This window comes from Perognathus longimembris, chromosome 26, assembly GCF_023159225.1.
Source record: "Perognathus longimembris pacificus isolate PPM17 chromosome 26, ASM2315922v1, whole genome shotgun sequence".
In the NCBI taxonomy this organism is placed as follows: Eukaryota; Metazoa; Chordata; class Mammalia; order Rodentia; family Heteromyidae; genus Perognathus; species Perognathus longimembris.
The window spans coordinates 5,661,657-5,675,428 of NC_063186.1; the positions used below are offsets into that span (position 1 = coordinate 5,661,657).

The 13,772-nt window shown below is 68.3% G+C and overlaps 1 protein-coding gene across 1 annotated transcript in view; it reads right to left on the bottom strand.

Moving 5' to 3' along the window:
* Window positions 1–655: 655 nt before the first annotated feature.
* Window positions 656–13,772, bottom strand: part of Nbeal2 (neurobeachin like 2) — a 32,826-nt gene continuing 19,709 nt past the window's right edge. Inside the window, 35 exon segments of the mRNA XM_048334404.1 lie at window positions 656–829; window positions 938–1,057; window positions 1,059–1,074; window positions 1,175–1,323; window positions 1,749–1,907; window positions 1,996–2,112; window positions 2,303–2,397; window positions 2,556–2,728; window positions 2,856–2,965; window positions 3,053–3,142; window positions 3,748–3,864; window positions 3,954–4,051; window positions 4,157–4,274; window positions 4,365–4,474; window positions 4,552–4,682; window positions 4,792–4,932; window positions 5,028–5,152; window positions 5,744–5,839; window positions 5,954–6,288; window positions 6,378–6,538; window positions 7,685–7,820; window positions 7,910–8,034; window positions 8,148–8,305; window positions 8,884–9,033; window positions 9,149–9,475; window positions 9,572–9,709; window positions 10,137–10,296; window positions 10,385–10,563; window positions 11,232–11,744; window positions 11,933–12,018; window positions 12,276–12,435; window positions 12,611–12,769; window positions 12,886–13,039; window positions 13,240–13,342; window positions 13,527–13,686. Of these exon segments, the coding sequence (XP_048190361.1) occupies window positions 728–829; window positions 938–1,057; window positions 1,059–1,074; window positions 1,175–1,323; window positions 1,749–1,907; window positions 1,996–2,112; window positions 2,303–2,397; window positions 2,556–2,728; window positions 2,856–2,965; window positions 3,053–3,142; window positions 3,748–3,864; window positions 3,954–4,051; window positions 4,157–4,274; window positions 4,365–4,474; window positions 4,552–4,682; window positions 4,792–4,932; window positions 5,028–5,152; window positions 5,744–5,839; window positions 5,954–6,288; window positions 6,378–6,538; window positions 7,685–7,820; window positions 7,910–8,034; window positions 8,148–8,305; window positions 8,884–9,033; window positions 9,149–9,475; window positions 9,572–9,709; window positions 10,137–10,296; window positions 10,385–10,563; window positions 11,232–11,744; window positions 11,933–12,018; window positions 12,276–12,435; window positions 12,611–12,769; window positions 12,886–13,039; window positions 13,240–13,342; window positions 13,527–13,686 (5,271 nt within the window). The 3' untranslated portion in view covers window positions 656–727.

Below are 13,772 nucleotides of genomic sequence, written 5' to 3' on the forward strand. Positions count from 1 at the left end.
AGCTGGGGAAGCCCGACGGGGAGGCCGCCCGCGGGGCCCCCGCGGCTGAGGAGGGCGGACAGCCACAGAAACTTTATAAAAAAAAAGCCACCAGGCCAGGTTTATTGCTTGAGAAAGGACGGCGGGGCCGCCTCTGGTGAGAAGGCCACGAGCGGTGCCGCGAGCTCCGCGGGGCGCGGGGCGCCCGGGAGCCGGGGGGGGGGCCCCACGCCACCCCGCAAGTCTGTGCAAACAGCAGAAGGTCGTCAAGGCCGCCGCCTCAGCCGGCGAGGGGCGGGACTTCCGGGTGACGCCACGCCCCAATCCCTGAGCTAGGGGTAGGCCCCGCCCACCCCGGTGCCTCCGGGGGCGGAGCTCCCGAGATGCTGGGGGCGGGGCTCCCGAGATGCTGGGGGCGTGCCTGGGCCGCTGGGCGAGGCCTCCCAGGCCGCTGGGCGGAGCTCCGGGGCCGCTGAGGGCGGGGCCTCCCGGGCCGCTGGGCGGGGCCTCCAGGGCCGCTGGGCGGGGCTCCCGGGCCGCTGGGCGGGGCCTCCAGGGCCGCTGGGCGGGGCTCCCGGGCCGCTGGGCGGGGCCTCCCGGGCCGCTGGGCGGGGCCTCCCGGGCCGCTGGGCGGGGCTCCCAGGCCGCTGGGCGGGGCTCCCGGGCCGCTGGGCGGGGCTCCCGGGCCGCTGGGCGGGGCTCTGGGGCCGCTGAGGGCGGGGCCCCCGGGCCGCTGGGCGGAGCCGGCTCAGCGAGCCTCCCCGGGGTTGTACTCGGTCTCCCCGGAGGACACCTGGGAGATGCGCCTGGACGACCGCCACAGCTTCCGGGCGAACTGGCCGCCGCGCACCTGGGGGTCAGCCGGGGGTGTGGGGTGAGTCGGGGCCGCCGCTCCCCGCCGAGCTGGGAGGGGGCCCCGCCCGCCCGCCCGCGCCCCGCCCGCGCGCGCCCCGCTCACCTCGGAGGGCTGCCCGGCGCCCACCACGATCAGCTTGCCGTCCTCCAGGCCCACCAGCGCGTGGCTGCGCTCCTTGGTCACGGCCACGCTGCGCACGGGCACGCGCATGGGCAGGGGGGGGCGCGGCGGGGCACAGTCTGCGGGGGGGGAGGGGGCCCAGTGGTGAAGGTGGGGACGAGGGTGGGGGGATCCAGGCCACCCCACCACCACCCCCCCACCCTGGAGGGCGGGGCTCACGTGTTCAGGTGGAGGATGTGCAGGGCGCACTGCGCCGTGCCCAGCAGCACGAAGTCCCCGGCCACCGCCAGCGCCGTGGGCCGCTCGCCCAGGACCCGCGACGCCCGCAGCCTCCCGTTCACCGAGTACAGGTGCAGGGCGTGGGCCAGCTGCGGGGGGCGGGCCGCCGCGTGGGCCACCTGACCCTCCCAGGGCCCACCTGCCCCCCATGGGCCCACCTGCCCACCTGCCCCCCCCGCAGGCCCACCTGCCCACCTGGCCCCCCCCTCGAGGGTCCACCTGTCCCCCCGCGAGCCCACCTGCCCACCTGGCCCCCCCCGCGGGCCCACCTGGCCCCCCCCCCCCGCGGGCCCACCTGCCCCCCCCCCCCGCGAGCCCACCTGCCCACCTGACCCCCCCGCGGGCCCACCTGCCCACCTGCCCCCCCCCCGCGGGCCCACCTGCCCACCCCCCCCGCGAGCCCACCTGCCCACCCATGGGCCCACCTGCCCCCCCCCACGGGCCCACCTGCCCCCCCCACGGGCCCACCTGCCCCGCCCTTCCCCATGGTGGGGTCCCCCCTCGCTCCCCATACCTGGGCCCCAGGACGTTCCTGGGCCGAGCTCTGCACCACCATCTGCCCTTCGGCCCCCAGAGCCAGGTGGGACACGGGGCCGGGCAGCGTGGCTCCCGGGGGCCGCAGCGCTGCCACAAACTGGCCCCGGCGCACGGTGTGGACCAGCACGGTTCCATCCTGAGGGAAAGGCCAACGCTGGGGACTCGGCACCCCCCGAGTCAACGGCCGGGGGGGGGGGATGGGGGAGGCTCCATACACACCGTACCTCCGAGCCGGACACGGCCATGTCGAGCTCCGTGCTGATGGCCACGCAGCTCACGGCGGCCTGGTGCCCGTAGAGGACCTGCACGGGTTTGGGGGCCAGCCCCACGGCCAGCCCCCCCTGGAAGGGGGCGGACTCGCTCAGGACTGCCCCGTCCTTGCAGGAGAAGGCCAAGGCTGGGGGGGGGGGGGGTCAGGGAGCCCCAGCTTGCTCAAGCTCGTGGAGGGAAGCAGACGGCAGAGGGAAGAGGGGAACGGGACTAGAGACTCCCCGAGGGGGGGGCCATGGGACACCCCCACAAGGGCCATACCTGCTGTAGGATCCGCCACACCATGCACGTGGTGTCCCTGGAGCCCGAGACGAGGTTGATGCCAAAGGAGTCCAGCGCCAGGCACGTGATGACGTCTTCGTGGAGTGGGGTAGGGGGGGACGACAAGGGCCGGAAGGGTCATCGCACCCTCCTGGCAGCCCGGGCGTCCCCCCTCACGCACCCCCCTCCGCCCTTCCCTCCCTTTCCGGCCCGCCTCCTCCTCCCCAGCTGCCCAGGCCTGCGGCTCGCATACCAAGATGGCGGCTGAGCTGGCTCAACAGCTTGCCTCGGGGGAGCGCGGTCACGCGCAGGCTGCCGTCCCAGTGGCCGCCGCTGAACAGCAGCTTGCCGTCGGGGGCCACGGCCAGGGCCGGCCCGCGCGCGCCGCTGCCCGGCTCCCACGGGCCGCTCAGCACCCGCTGCATCCTACATCCCCCACCCCCGGCGGGGAAGATGAGGGTTAGGTGTGGCCGGGACGCACAGGGAGAAACCGGGGTCCTGTGGGGGGGGGGGCGGCCTCGGGCGGGGAGCCCCCCCCAGCCCTCAGACCTACTTGGGGTTGCCCAGCGTGGGGTCTTTGCTGAAGCTGAAGTAATTGCTGATGTTGCGGTCGTAGGGCAGCCAGCTGTGGGTGCCCAGCAGGCCGCTGGCGCTCACCGTCACCTGCGGGCAGGAGGGGACCCAGGCGAGGTGGGGGTTAGAAGCGGGGGAGATGGGGAGCTCGGGGGCGGGGGTGGGGGGGCGACTCACCAACAGGTCTGAGGAGCCCTGGATGAGGAAGGAGTGGGGCTGCCGGTGGGGGACCAGGGCCAGCACCACGGGGACGCCCTCGCTGACCACCTGCGGGGCACAGGGGGGCTGCCAGTGCTCAGGGCTCCCGGGGGTACCCACGAGGCACTCTGCTTCCCCCCCCCTCCCGGGGCCTGGAGGCCCAGCCGCCGGCCCAGTGGGGGAGGGGGAGGGGGGAGCTCCCCCCCACCCCCGCCGGGCCAGGGGAGAAGACCCTTGGAAGTTTGGATGGGCTCGCGGCCTGTCATCCTAGCTACACAGGCTGAGACCAGAGGACCGTGGTTCAAAGCCAGCCTGGGCAGGAAAGCCTGCGAGGCTCTGAGCTCTTAATCCACCAGCAAAAGAAAGCTGGGAGTGGAGTTGTGGCGCGGGAGGTGGAGGGCTAGCCGTGCGTGAAAAAAACTGAGGGACGGTCATCAGGCCCCGAGTTCGAGTTCAAGTACCGGCATGCGCAGTGTACGTTCTATAAAAGGGACGGTGCGACTGGAGGCAGACAAAGGAAGGGGCGACACAGACCAAGAAGCACCGTCCAAGACGCCTTTGAATCCGTGCCCTGGACTTAGGATCACGACCCACCCTTCTCCCAAGAGGCTGGGGAGGGCGGGGGAGCCAAGCTCCTCCCCCACGCGGGACCGTCGGAGCCCTGCGCCCCGCACCTCTGCAAAGAAGGCCTTGAGCTGGTCCAGGTGCTGGAAGATGCTTGGCGAGTTCGTGTCCAGGCGGGCCAGGCGATGGGCGGCTTCCTCGGCCGAGAGCCGGGCCGGGTGGGGCTCCTGTGGACGGCGACTGCTCAGCCCCCCCCGCCCCCCTCCACCCCCGGGCCTCGGCGTCCTGGGCCCCGGGTCCTCCGAGCCGGCCTTACCTTCAGCAGCTGACAGGGAGTCTGCCCGAAGTTGCTAATGATGCCTTCCAGAGCCTTCCGTTCGCGCTCATCTGACACGTGGTCCAGGTCCACCGCCCCTGGGAAAGGAGGCCGAGTGGGCGGGCTCCGTGTCTTCTGCAGGCCCCTCCCTCCCCCTCCCCCCCCCCGTGCTGGGGACCCCCCGTGGGCGGTGCCCGGCCTACCTTCGTAGGTGCAGTAATAGAAGACGTTGAGGGCCTCCTCGGCGGCCGGCCCCCGCTGCTTGTAGCCGAAGATGAGGTCGATCCACTCGTGCAGGTGGGCCGACACATATTCCGACTCCTGATGGGGCGGAGACGGCTGATGCCCCACCCCCTCCCTCCCTCCACCCGGAGCCCGCCCGCCCCCCCCCACCCGCCCCTCCGTCCTCACCAGAGCCCGGCGGTGTTGCTGGATGAAGTCCTCAGGGGAGCTGGCCCAGGGGGGCAACACCACGTCGCCCACCTTCTCGTTGGTCAGCTGCAGGCAGCCCAGGTCAAAGCCTGGCAGGGGGACCGGGTCAGCGGGGGGGGGGGGGGGGGGGAGGGGGGTCCCGGCCCGGGCGCCGCCCGCCCCGTACCGTTCTGGTTCTCCAGGAAGTCGGGGAAGTAGAAGAACTCGGGGATGAGCTCCTTCACGTCCGCAGGGCTCTCCAGGCGGGCCTGCCAGGCCGCCGCCACCGAGTGGAACTGCCGATCGGAGCAGTCGAAGCTGGCGGAGGGGCACGGGCCGCGGTGAGGCGGTGGGGGGGGCGGACGGGAGGGAGGGGGCCGGGGGAGCCAGAGGGGGGGACGCCCCCTCCCCCCCCCCGGGAACTCACCGGCCGCTCTGCAGCTGGACGTGCAGGGAGGTGAAGGGCTCCACGCGGATGAGGTAGTGCATCACGCCCGCCGCGTTGGAGTAATGGGTGCCGTAATGGAATCTGTCGATCGTGCCCGCCGGGTCCTCGAAGCTCTCGTACCTGGGGGTGGCCGCGGGGGGGGGGGGTGTGGGGGGAGATCGACGGAAGCCCTCCTCCCCCTCGCCCGGCCCCGGCCTCGCCCTCTCCGTGCTCACTTCTCCCTCACGAGCTGGGCGTGCTTGGGGTTCACCACGCCGATGGGTTTGGACAGGTCCCGGAAGACAGCCGGGTTGCACAGGTCCAGCGTGGGTGACACGTAGTCCTGTAAGACCCAGGGGAACTGGGGGGGGGGGGGGGGCGGGAAGGAGCTGCGTGAGGGTTTTGATAGCTGGCCCGCTCCAGCACGCCCCTCACCCCTTAGAGAGGAGGGGCGCTGAGCCCGCGAACAGGCTGGGGAGACGCCATGGGGAGGGGCGGGCGGCCAGGGGCGCGGGTTGCACTCCTGTCCTGACCGTCCACGGTGGGCACCCCCACACGGGGGGGGGGGTCCGGGAGGAAGGGTGGAAGGAGCTCAGGGGTGTTGTGGTTGTTGTTTCTGCCACTCCTGGGGCTTGAACTCAGGGCCTGGGCACTGTCCCTGGGCCTCTTTTGTTCAAGGCTAGCCAGAGCGCCACTTCCGGCTTTTTCTGTGGTACTGAGGGATCGAACCCAGGGCTTTGTGCGTGCTGGGCAAGCGCTCTGCCACTGAGCCTCCTTCCCAGCCCCAGGGGTTCAGGGTTTTGACATGGGGGGGGGGAGGGGAAGGGTTCCAGAGAACAGAGGCCAGGTCTTAAAAGGCATACAACAGGCTCAGGTTCCTACCCTGGAGAGAAGCAAGGGCCTGATTGGGGGGGGGGGGGGGGCAGGGGAGGGGTGCAAATAGGGCCCTCACCACGGGGTACTGAGACAGGTCATTGTAGGTGCGTCCTGCAATGGTGTTCAGTTGCATCAAGTACTCGAAGTTGGATATCTCGCGCTGGACCCATTTCTAGGAGGCAGAGGTGGACAGGATCCCCGCCGCCCCATTTTTAAGCGTCCTGATCCCCCATCTCCCGCCCCCCCCCGTCCCCGCCCCCCGCACCGCTCGCGTTCCGTCGGTCACCTGGGTGAGGCCCGAGGCGCGCAGCATCTCCTGCGGGGAGCGGCTGCTGAGGTAGCCCTGGCTGGGCGGGCGCAGGCGGAGGAGCCACGAGTACACCTGGTTGCGGACCTGGGTGTGCGAGGGGCCGGGGCAGGGGGGGGACCTGGGAGTCGGGAAGGGCGACGACGAGGCCGAGGAGCCCGACCCAGACCGGGCGGCCGCCTTGCAGGGGAAGTTGAGGAAGTAGTTGGACTGGTCGAGGAAGAAGAGCTCGAGGGCCGAGCGCCGCAGGTTGAAGCGCCGCAGGTGCACCTCGCGCAGCTGGGCCAGGGGGCGCCGGAAGTCGTGCCCGACGCCTGCGGGGTGGAGAGCCGGTTCAGGGGTCACGGCTCCCCCCACCCCCCTCCCACCCCGTCCCCACCCGGGGCCCGCCGTCGGGGCGTACCCTCCTCCGTCTCCACGCGCTCGGCGCTGCCGTCGTAGAAGTACACGTTCTGCGTGGTGACCTCGAGCAGGCCGGGGACCACGGCCACCACCGTGACCAGCTGGCACTCGGCCGACAGGACCAGCTTCTCGCGCTGATCGTCCGGTTCCGCGGCCTCCAGACTTGGGGGGGGAGGGGGAGGGGGGGGAGGGGGGAGGGAGAGAGAGCAGTACCCACACCAGTGAGGGTCTCTGGCCAACCTTCCCCCCACCCCCCCCCCCCCCCCAGCGCGTCAGGGGCTCACGCCCGGCATCCTAGCTACTCGGGAAGCTCTGGGGATGGCAGTTCAAAGCCGGCCCGGGTAGGAAAGTCCGTGAGACTCTCGTCTCCAAGGAACCACCAGAAAACCGGAAGTTGGGGCTGTGGCTCAGAGTGGTACAGCGCTAGCCTTGTGCTGAAGAGCTCAGGGGAAAGAGCACCCTAACTTCAAGCCCCAGGACCCCAAAACAGAAGAAAAAAAAATCCGTTACCAACTGAACATTACATAGCTCATGCTTGTCATCCTAGCTACTCGAGAGGCTGAGATGGGATGGATGCTCAGAGATCCTTCTCCTTCTCTAACTTCTTTTTTTTTTGCCAGTCCTGGGGCTTGAACTCAGGGCCCACGCCCTGTCCCTGAGTTTCTCTTTGCTCAAGGCTAGCACTCTACCACTTGAGCCACGGCGCCATTTCTGGCCTTTTCTGTGTATGTGGAGCTGAGGAATCGAACCCAGGGGCTGCTAGGCTCTCCCACTAAGCCACATTCCCAGCCTGATCTGTGAGACTCTCACCTCCACTTCACCCACCAAACGCCACAGTGCAGCCTGTGGCTCAAGCTGTAGGGCCTCAGCCTTTTGTTTTTTTTCCTGTCGGTTGTGGGGCTTGCACTCTGGGCCTAGGCGCTGTCCCTGAGCTGTTCAGCTCAAGGCTAGCCCTCTACCACGTTAAGCCACAGCGCCACTTCCGGTTTTCTGGTGGTTCATTGGAGCTAAGAGTCTCACTGGGCTTTCCTGCCCAGGCTGGCTTTGAACTGCGATCCTCAGACCTTAGCCTCCAGAGTAGCTGGGCCTCGGCCTTGGGTGGAAACAGTGGGAGGCCCTGAGCTCGCGTTCCAGTACTGGCACGAAACAAATCGTCAGCCACCGGCGCTGCTCAGTGAGCGACACTCCACAAACGCCCGCCGAGCTTGTGGACGTGTCCCGTGGCAAGGCGGGGACACGCGGGTGACACCTCGCCCCCCACCCCCCCCCCCGTCACGTCTCCCCCGAGCGCCCTGGAGCTACACTCACGGGGTCTCCAGCACCGCCAGCTCATCCTCGCCTAGCTGGTCTTCTTGCAGCTCCTCGTGTGGGGTGCCGACCTTGGCCTCTTTGGTCACTGCCAGAGGCAGCGCGGCCTCCTCTGTGGGTGTCAGGGGGGTCTCGCCTACGAGAGGCCCCGAGAGACTTCAGCAAGCGCGAGGGGCGGGGCGGGAGAGGCCAGCCGGGGCGGACGCGCACGCTCCCTGCTCTCACCCAGGTTGTCACGGAGGGCACTGGCTTCCAGGTGCGGGTCAAAGTGATGGTTGGGTACCAGCTTCAGGCGCATGCGGGAATACGTCTCGGCACTGGACAGCTTCCAGTGGGGGGCCGGGGGGTCCCTACGGAGGTGTCCCAGGCGGCGGTCAACGGCGGGCGGAAGAAGGCCGTCTGCCCCTCCCCCACGCCGGGTCGCTCCCTTCTCTCGCCCACCGCCCCGAGCCCCGGGCCTCACCTCAGCGCCCAGGCCCCGCAGGGGCTGCAGAGCTGCCGCCACAGCGCCCCCCAGTGCAGCAGGGCCGTGGCGTGCTGCGCCCCCTGCTGCTTCAGCGCCGCGGCGTAGCGCAGCCCCTCGGTGCGCGCCCGCCGCTGCACCGGCTCCAACACCAGCTCCTGCCACGGGGGGGGGGGGGGGGGGGGGGGAGGTTGGTGGGGAAGGGTCAGGCCCCGTGGGTTGTTGCTTCTCCTGTTCTTTTTTTTAAGGGGTCAGTCATGGGGCTTGAACTTGGGGCCTGAAGTCTTTGTGCTCAAGGCTAGCGCTCTACCTCTAGAGCCACAGCGCCACTTCCGGCTTTTTTCTCTCTATGTGGTGCTGAGGAATCGAACCCAGGGCTTCCTGTATACGAGGCGAGCACTCTACCGCTAGGCCATATCCCCAGCCCAGGCCCTGAGGTCTTTTTGCTCAAGGTCAGCGCTCTCTCTACCACGTGAGCCACCCAGCCACTTCCGGTCCTTGAGCAGTTCCTTGGAAACGAGAGTCACAGACCTTCCTGCCCGGGCTGGCTTCGAACAGTGTTCCTCGGAGCTCGGCCCTGGGAGCGGCTAGGATGAGGGGCGTGAGCCACCGGTACCCTGCTTCCCGCTTTCGTTCGGCCTGCCTGCCTCTATCATCAGCCAACCTACCCCCGACCCCCCAGACACAGTGTGGGAGCCGCTCCCCCCCCCCCCCCCCGCCGCGGCAGGCCACACACCTGGAAGTTGCGGCGACACTGGGCACGCTCGTGCTGGCACCGCTGGCCGCCACTCATGAGGGTGTCGTAGCAGGCGTTCCAGAAACCCGACATGAGGTCGTGGCTCTTGGCGTACGTGTCCATCTCAAACTGGGACATGGTGGGCTGCACCTGCCACAGTCGGGCGAAGAGGCGGACAGACGGACGGACACGCGGGCCCAGTGAGCGTCGGACGCGTGGCCCGGGGCCCCGCCCGCGCCTCCCTCCCCGCCCGCCCGGCGGGCACCTGCTTGTCGATGAAGTGGCGCCATTCCGGGGTGGCACAGAACGCCTGGAAGTCCTCAAAGAAGGTGGGGCTGCCGTTGGTGGGGGGCAGGGAGGGCAGGCCCCACTGCAGCCCCAGAGGCTCGTAGGCCCGGTCCAGCAGCGTGCGCACCAGGGGAACGAGCCAGGAGCAGCGCTCGGAGGCGGCGGGGGTCTCCGGGGAAGGGGGGTTCAGGGCCCGGCTGAGCGCGGCCTCCAGCTTGGAGAGCACGTAGCAGGCCTCCTCGCGGCGGACCGGCACGGCGGTCTGCAGTAGCGTGTGCAGTTTCACGTAGGCCTGGGCGTGCAGCTGCGGGGGGGGGGGGGGGAGTGGGGGGTGAGGGATGGCCGTTCCCACGGGGCCGCAGCCCTCCTCTCCCCTCGCCGCCGCCGCCGCCACGCTCACCTGCGGGTCTTCCAGCAGGATGTAGCCGAGCACCAGACGCAGACCGATCTGCGCCAACTCGCGGAGATCGGCCGCGCTGTTGGCCAGGTGGGGCCAGGCGCCCAGGCGATCGAGCAGGCTACAGACGCCTTCGAAGAGCTGCCGTGCACACACAACACAGCCCCGACGGCTGACACCCCACCAAGCCAAGCCCCCCCCAACACACACACCCCCCCCCGGGACGGGAGCAAGGGAAAGTCTACGCTGCAGATCAGGTAGGGAGAGCTTTTGCTTTTGTCAGTGGTGAGGTTTGAACTCGGGGCCTGGGCGCGGTCTCTGAGCCTCTTTGCGCTCGAGGCTCGTGCTCTACCACTTGAGCCACAGCGCCACTCGCGGTTTGTCAGTCGCTGGGATTATAGGTGTGAGTTACTAGGAGCGCCTAGCTCTGGGTGGGGTCAGTCCTGTCTTGCCTGCCTGTAAGGCGAATCAGCTTCCCCTGAGCCCCGGTACCCATCCACCCCGACGCCTACAGGCCCACGCGGATGCGAACTCCCGCGAGGCGGGCCTCCCCCCGCGTGCGGCGTACCTTCTCACTCCACAGCTCCTGGTTCCCGTGGCCCTCGGCACACAGGAAGTCCTGAAGGAGGCGGAGCAGCCACAGCGCCTGCTGGGTGAGGTCGGCCAGGCCTCCCGCAGGGGCCTCCTTGATGTCGGACAGGGCAGACTCCAGCATCATCTCCAGGAGGCTGGGATGGGGGGGGAAGGTGGTGAAGGAACTAGCTTGCTGGGCTCCCCTCCCCCGCCCTCCCCGGCCGGCCGCCCCCCCCGTGTCACCTGCGTTTGATGCAGTCGGGTGGGCGCACGAGCGTGGCGGAAGCCCCCAGCTGGGTGAGCACGGAGAAGACCTGGCCACGCTCCCGCCAGGCCGCCTCGCCGCTGCCCTCCACCCCCCGCCACGTCACGGAGAACAGCACGTTGGTGAGCAGGTTGCACAGCTCCTCCTCGGGGGTTTGCTGTGGGCACGGGGGGGAGCTCAAGACACTGCCGGGATTGTGGGGGACAACCCGGGGCCCCAGAGAGGAGATGAGGGGAGGAAGGAGGTGGGCAGAAAGAACGTCAGTCTAGGCGTTCTCTGGAAGACGCCCATCGGCTGGGCTGCGGCTCATCCCCAAAGCAGGAGAGCGCGAGGCAGGACGGACCCTCCGATCCCCGCTGCCCTTAGGCCCCGCCAGGCCCCGGGGAGCTCTTCTTCTGTGGGAGCAGGCACTGGAGCGCAAACCCCAAGGCCCGGGCGTGGTCCCTCAGCCTGTCCACTCCGGGCCGATGGCTCTACCACTTGAGCCACGAGCTCTACTTTCAGCAGCTTTTTTCGGTGGTTAAGTGGAGGCCAAGAGTCTCATGGCTGGGCACGGGGGGCTCCCGCCGGTCATCCTAGCCACTCAGGAGGCTGAGAGCTGAGGATGGAGGTTCACAGCCAACCCAGACAGGAAAGACTGTTCTCTCCAATGAACCACTAGAAAACCAGGCTCTGAGCTCAAGCCCCATGACCGTCAGAGAGAGAGAGAGAGAGAGAGAGAGAGAGTCTCGCAAGGGCTACCCTACCAGTCCAGTCCCGTGTCTCCCTGTCTCCCTGTCTCCCTGGGGCCCCGTGCGGCGTGGAGGGAGGGTGGACCCACCTCACCTGAGGGTTGCTGGTGTTGGAGGTGTCATCCCCGCTGACGGCGGGTTCGAGGCTGCCGTCTTCCAGCACGTTGGAGAGGCTGGAGCTCTGGCGGCCGTGAGCCGCCGGGAAGGGGCGGGGCCCGTCCAGGGGTGAAGGGGTGCCCGGCTGGCTGGCAGGGGTAAGAGTCCCGCTGTGGCTACTGCCGCCGGGGGTATTGCCTGAGTCCACGCTGGCCCGTTCCAGCCCCAGGTCGAAGGGTGTGCAGAACGGGGACAGGGCATGGTAAAAAGAGTCTGCGTCGGGACTGGGGGCCTCGGAGGGCAGGAAGACATCTGAAGGCTCAAGAGGGGATTCGGTGGGTGGCGGGGACGGGGCTGGCTCCAGGGAAGCGAGAGGCTCCGGAGAAAAGGGTTGGGGAGCACCAGCCCCGGGGGCCTCCAGGATATACAGCCGAGTCAGCACGTCCTGCCAGCCAGCCTGTCGAGCCAGCAGCCGTACCACATCTGGCTGTCCATAGATGAGGTAGAAGAGCTGTTGGGGGTCAGGGCATAGCAAGGAGAGAGGTCAACGGAAGGTCTGCCCCCCCAGTTCCGTGTCCAGGAGCCTTTGTAGCGGGGCCCGCAGAGAGCGCCCCCTCCTTACAGTTAGGAAAGACGCGTGGCAGCAGGTAGAAACCACCCCGCTTCCCCGGGGCCTCCAGTACCTTCAGCTTCACTAACCTGGCGACAGATGTCCAGGCGGACATTAAGGTCGGCCTGCAGGGACAGCTGGATCACAGCCAGCAGGTCTGAGAGGTTCAGGCAATCTGGAGAAGATAGTCAGAAGGGGCTGAAGGGGCTGATCTCGGTAGAAGGGAGATGCACTTAGAGGCCGGGGGTCGGGGGGTAGTTGAGTTTGGTAGGTGTTTGGCAAGGCCCTGAGTTCAATCCCCAGTACCACCCAAAGCAAAAGAATGATCCTTACGCCCATCTCCCCTCCTCCCGCCAGCCTTTTCCGGATACGTTCATCTTCCACACTTGGCCTGCCTCGTACCCCCCTCACCACCCCCAATCTAGGTCATACCTGCCCCCAGGAAGAGTTTATAGAGGCCCTGGCAGAGCTGAGGGGAGACGGTCCCCACGGGCAAGCAGGCAACCAGACCCTGGAGACCACTCTCCCGTAGCCGGAGGCGTTGGCGGCTCCGTTCCGGCAACCGGTCATTCTGTTGCAGCCTGCGTAGGATCTGGGAGAGGAGGGGTCGTTTGGGGGACCATCACCCTAGGGGATCACTTAACCCTAGGAAGGCAGAGGTCACCGTGCAGGCGTACGGCTTCATCTACTGACTCAAGGCTTCTTTGGACCCCAGTCAGGGGACTTAGTAACATGGAATGCCAGGGGCAGGGAAAGACCGGGCGTACCTTGCAGACTCGATCGGGCAGCAGAGACGGCGACCTTGGCCTCACCAGCAAAGCGAGCAGCACCTCGAGGTTCCCCGGCTCCAACAGGAAGACGGCCAAGGACTCTTGTGCCGGGGAGCCCTGGAGCAGGGCTAGCAGCAGATCCAGGGCACCTACCGCCTGGGGGTAGACAAAGATCTCCATCTGGACCGGGCACGCCCCCCCCGTTCCTCCCCCATCCGATCCACACACCTCTCTCACTCAAGGCTGGCCGCACCCCCAAATCTCCGGCTCACCTGGCCCTCGTCAGCAGAGGCCGCCAGGAAACTCAGCACCACCTGCACGTCATCGGCAGAGAAGCTGCGGACCAGGAACTCGCGGGCCAGACCCAGGAGCGCCGTCTGCACCGTGCGCAGGTCCTCGGCCACCAGGGGGCGCTCCTGCTGCGGGCTGGCCAGGCCCACACGGCCGGAAGGTTCCAGAGAGGAGGGAAGAGCGGGGAGAACGGGACAGGTGAGCTGGGGGGTAGTACAGCCATCACAGGGTCCCCCAAAACCAGAGGCTGCTGTGTCACCCCTACACACACACACACACACACACACACACACACACACACACGCCTGCTGCCAACCCAGATCCACTTATCCCACCTGTAGTGGGTGCGCAGAGCATCAAGGATGAACTGGACGCCGTACTTCTTGCGTAGCTTCTGTCTGTGCTCACGGACTATGCTGGACATGTACTGGATATGGCCTGGGAGGGCATTAGCAGAGGGCTCCAGGGGCAGATCTCCCAGGGCAAGGGCTAACTGGAACTTGGGTCCGTCATGCCTTCCTCTGATCGCCCAGAATAGGGTTCTAACTTTCTTACCCCGCCCCCCCACCCCGTGGGCTCTACAGCCAGCCCCTCCCCCGGCGTCCCCCCTTCCCCTACCTACCCAGGCGCACGGCAAAGTCACTGAGGGCCCAGAGGTGGAAGTTGAAGAGGAGATGCTGGTAGAGGAGGTATAAAAGGGGCCCGCCGCCTTCGCCCGCCACTTGCTCCATGAGCAGCTGGGCAGACATGAGAACGTTCATGTCCATGGCCCAGCTGGGCACCTGGGGAGAAGGGACCGAGGCCGAGAGCTCAGGCTCTGCCTAACCTGCCCATCCAGCTCCTTCCGGGCACACGCGAACATGGCCAC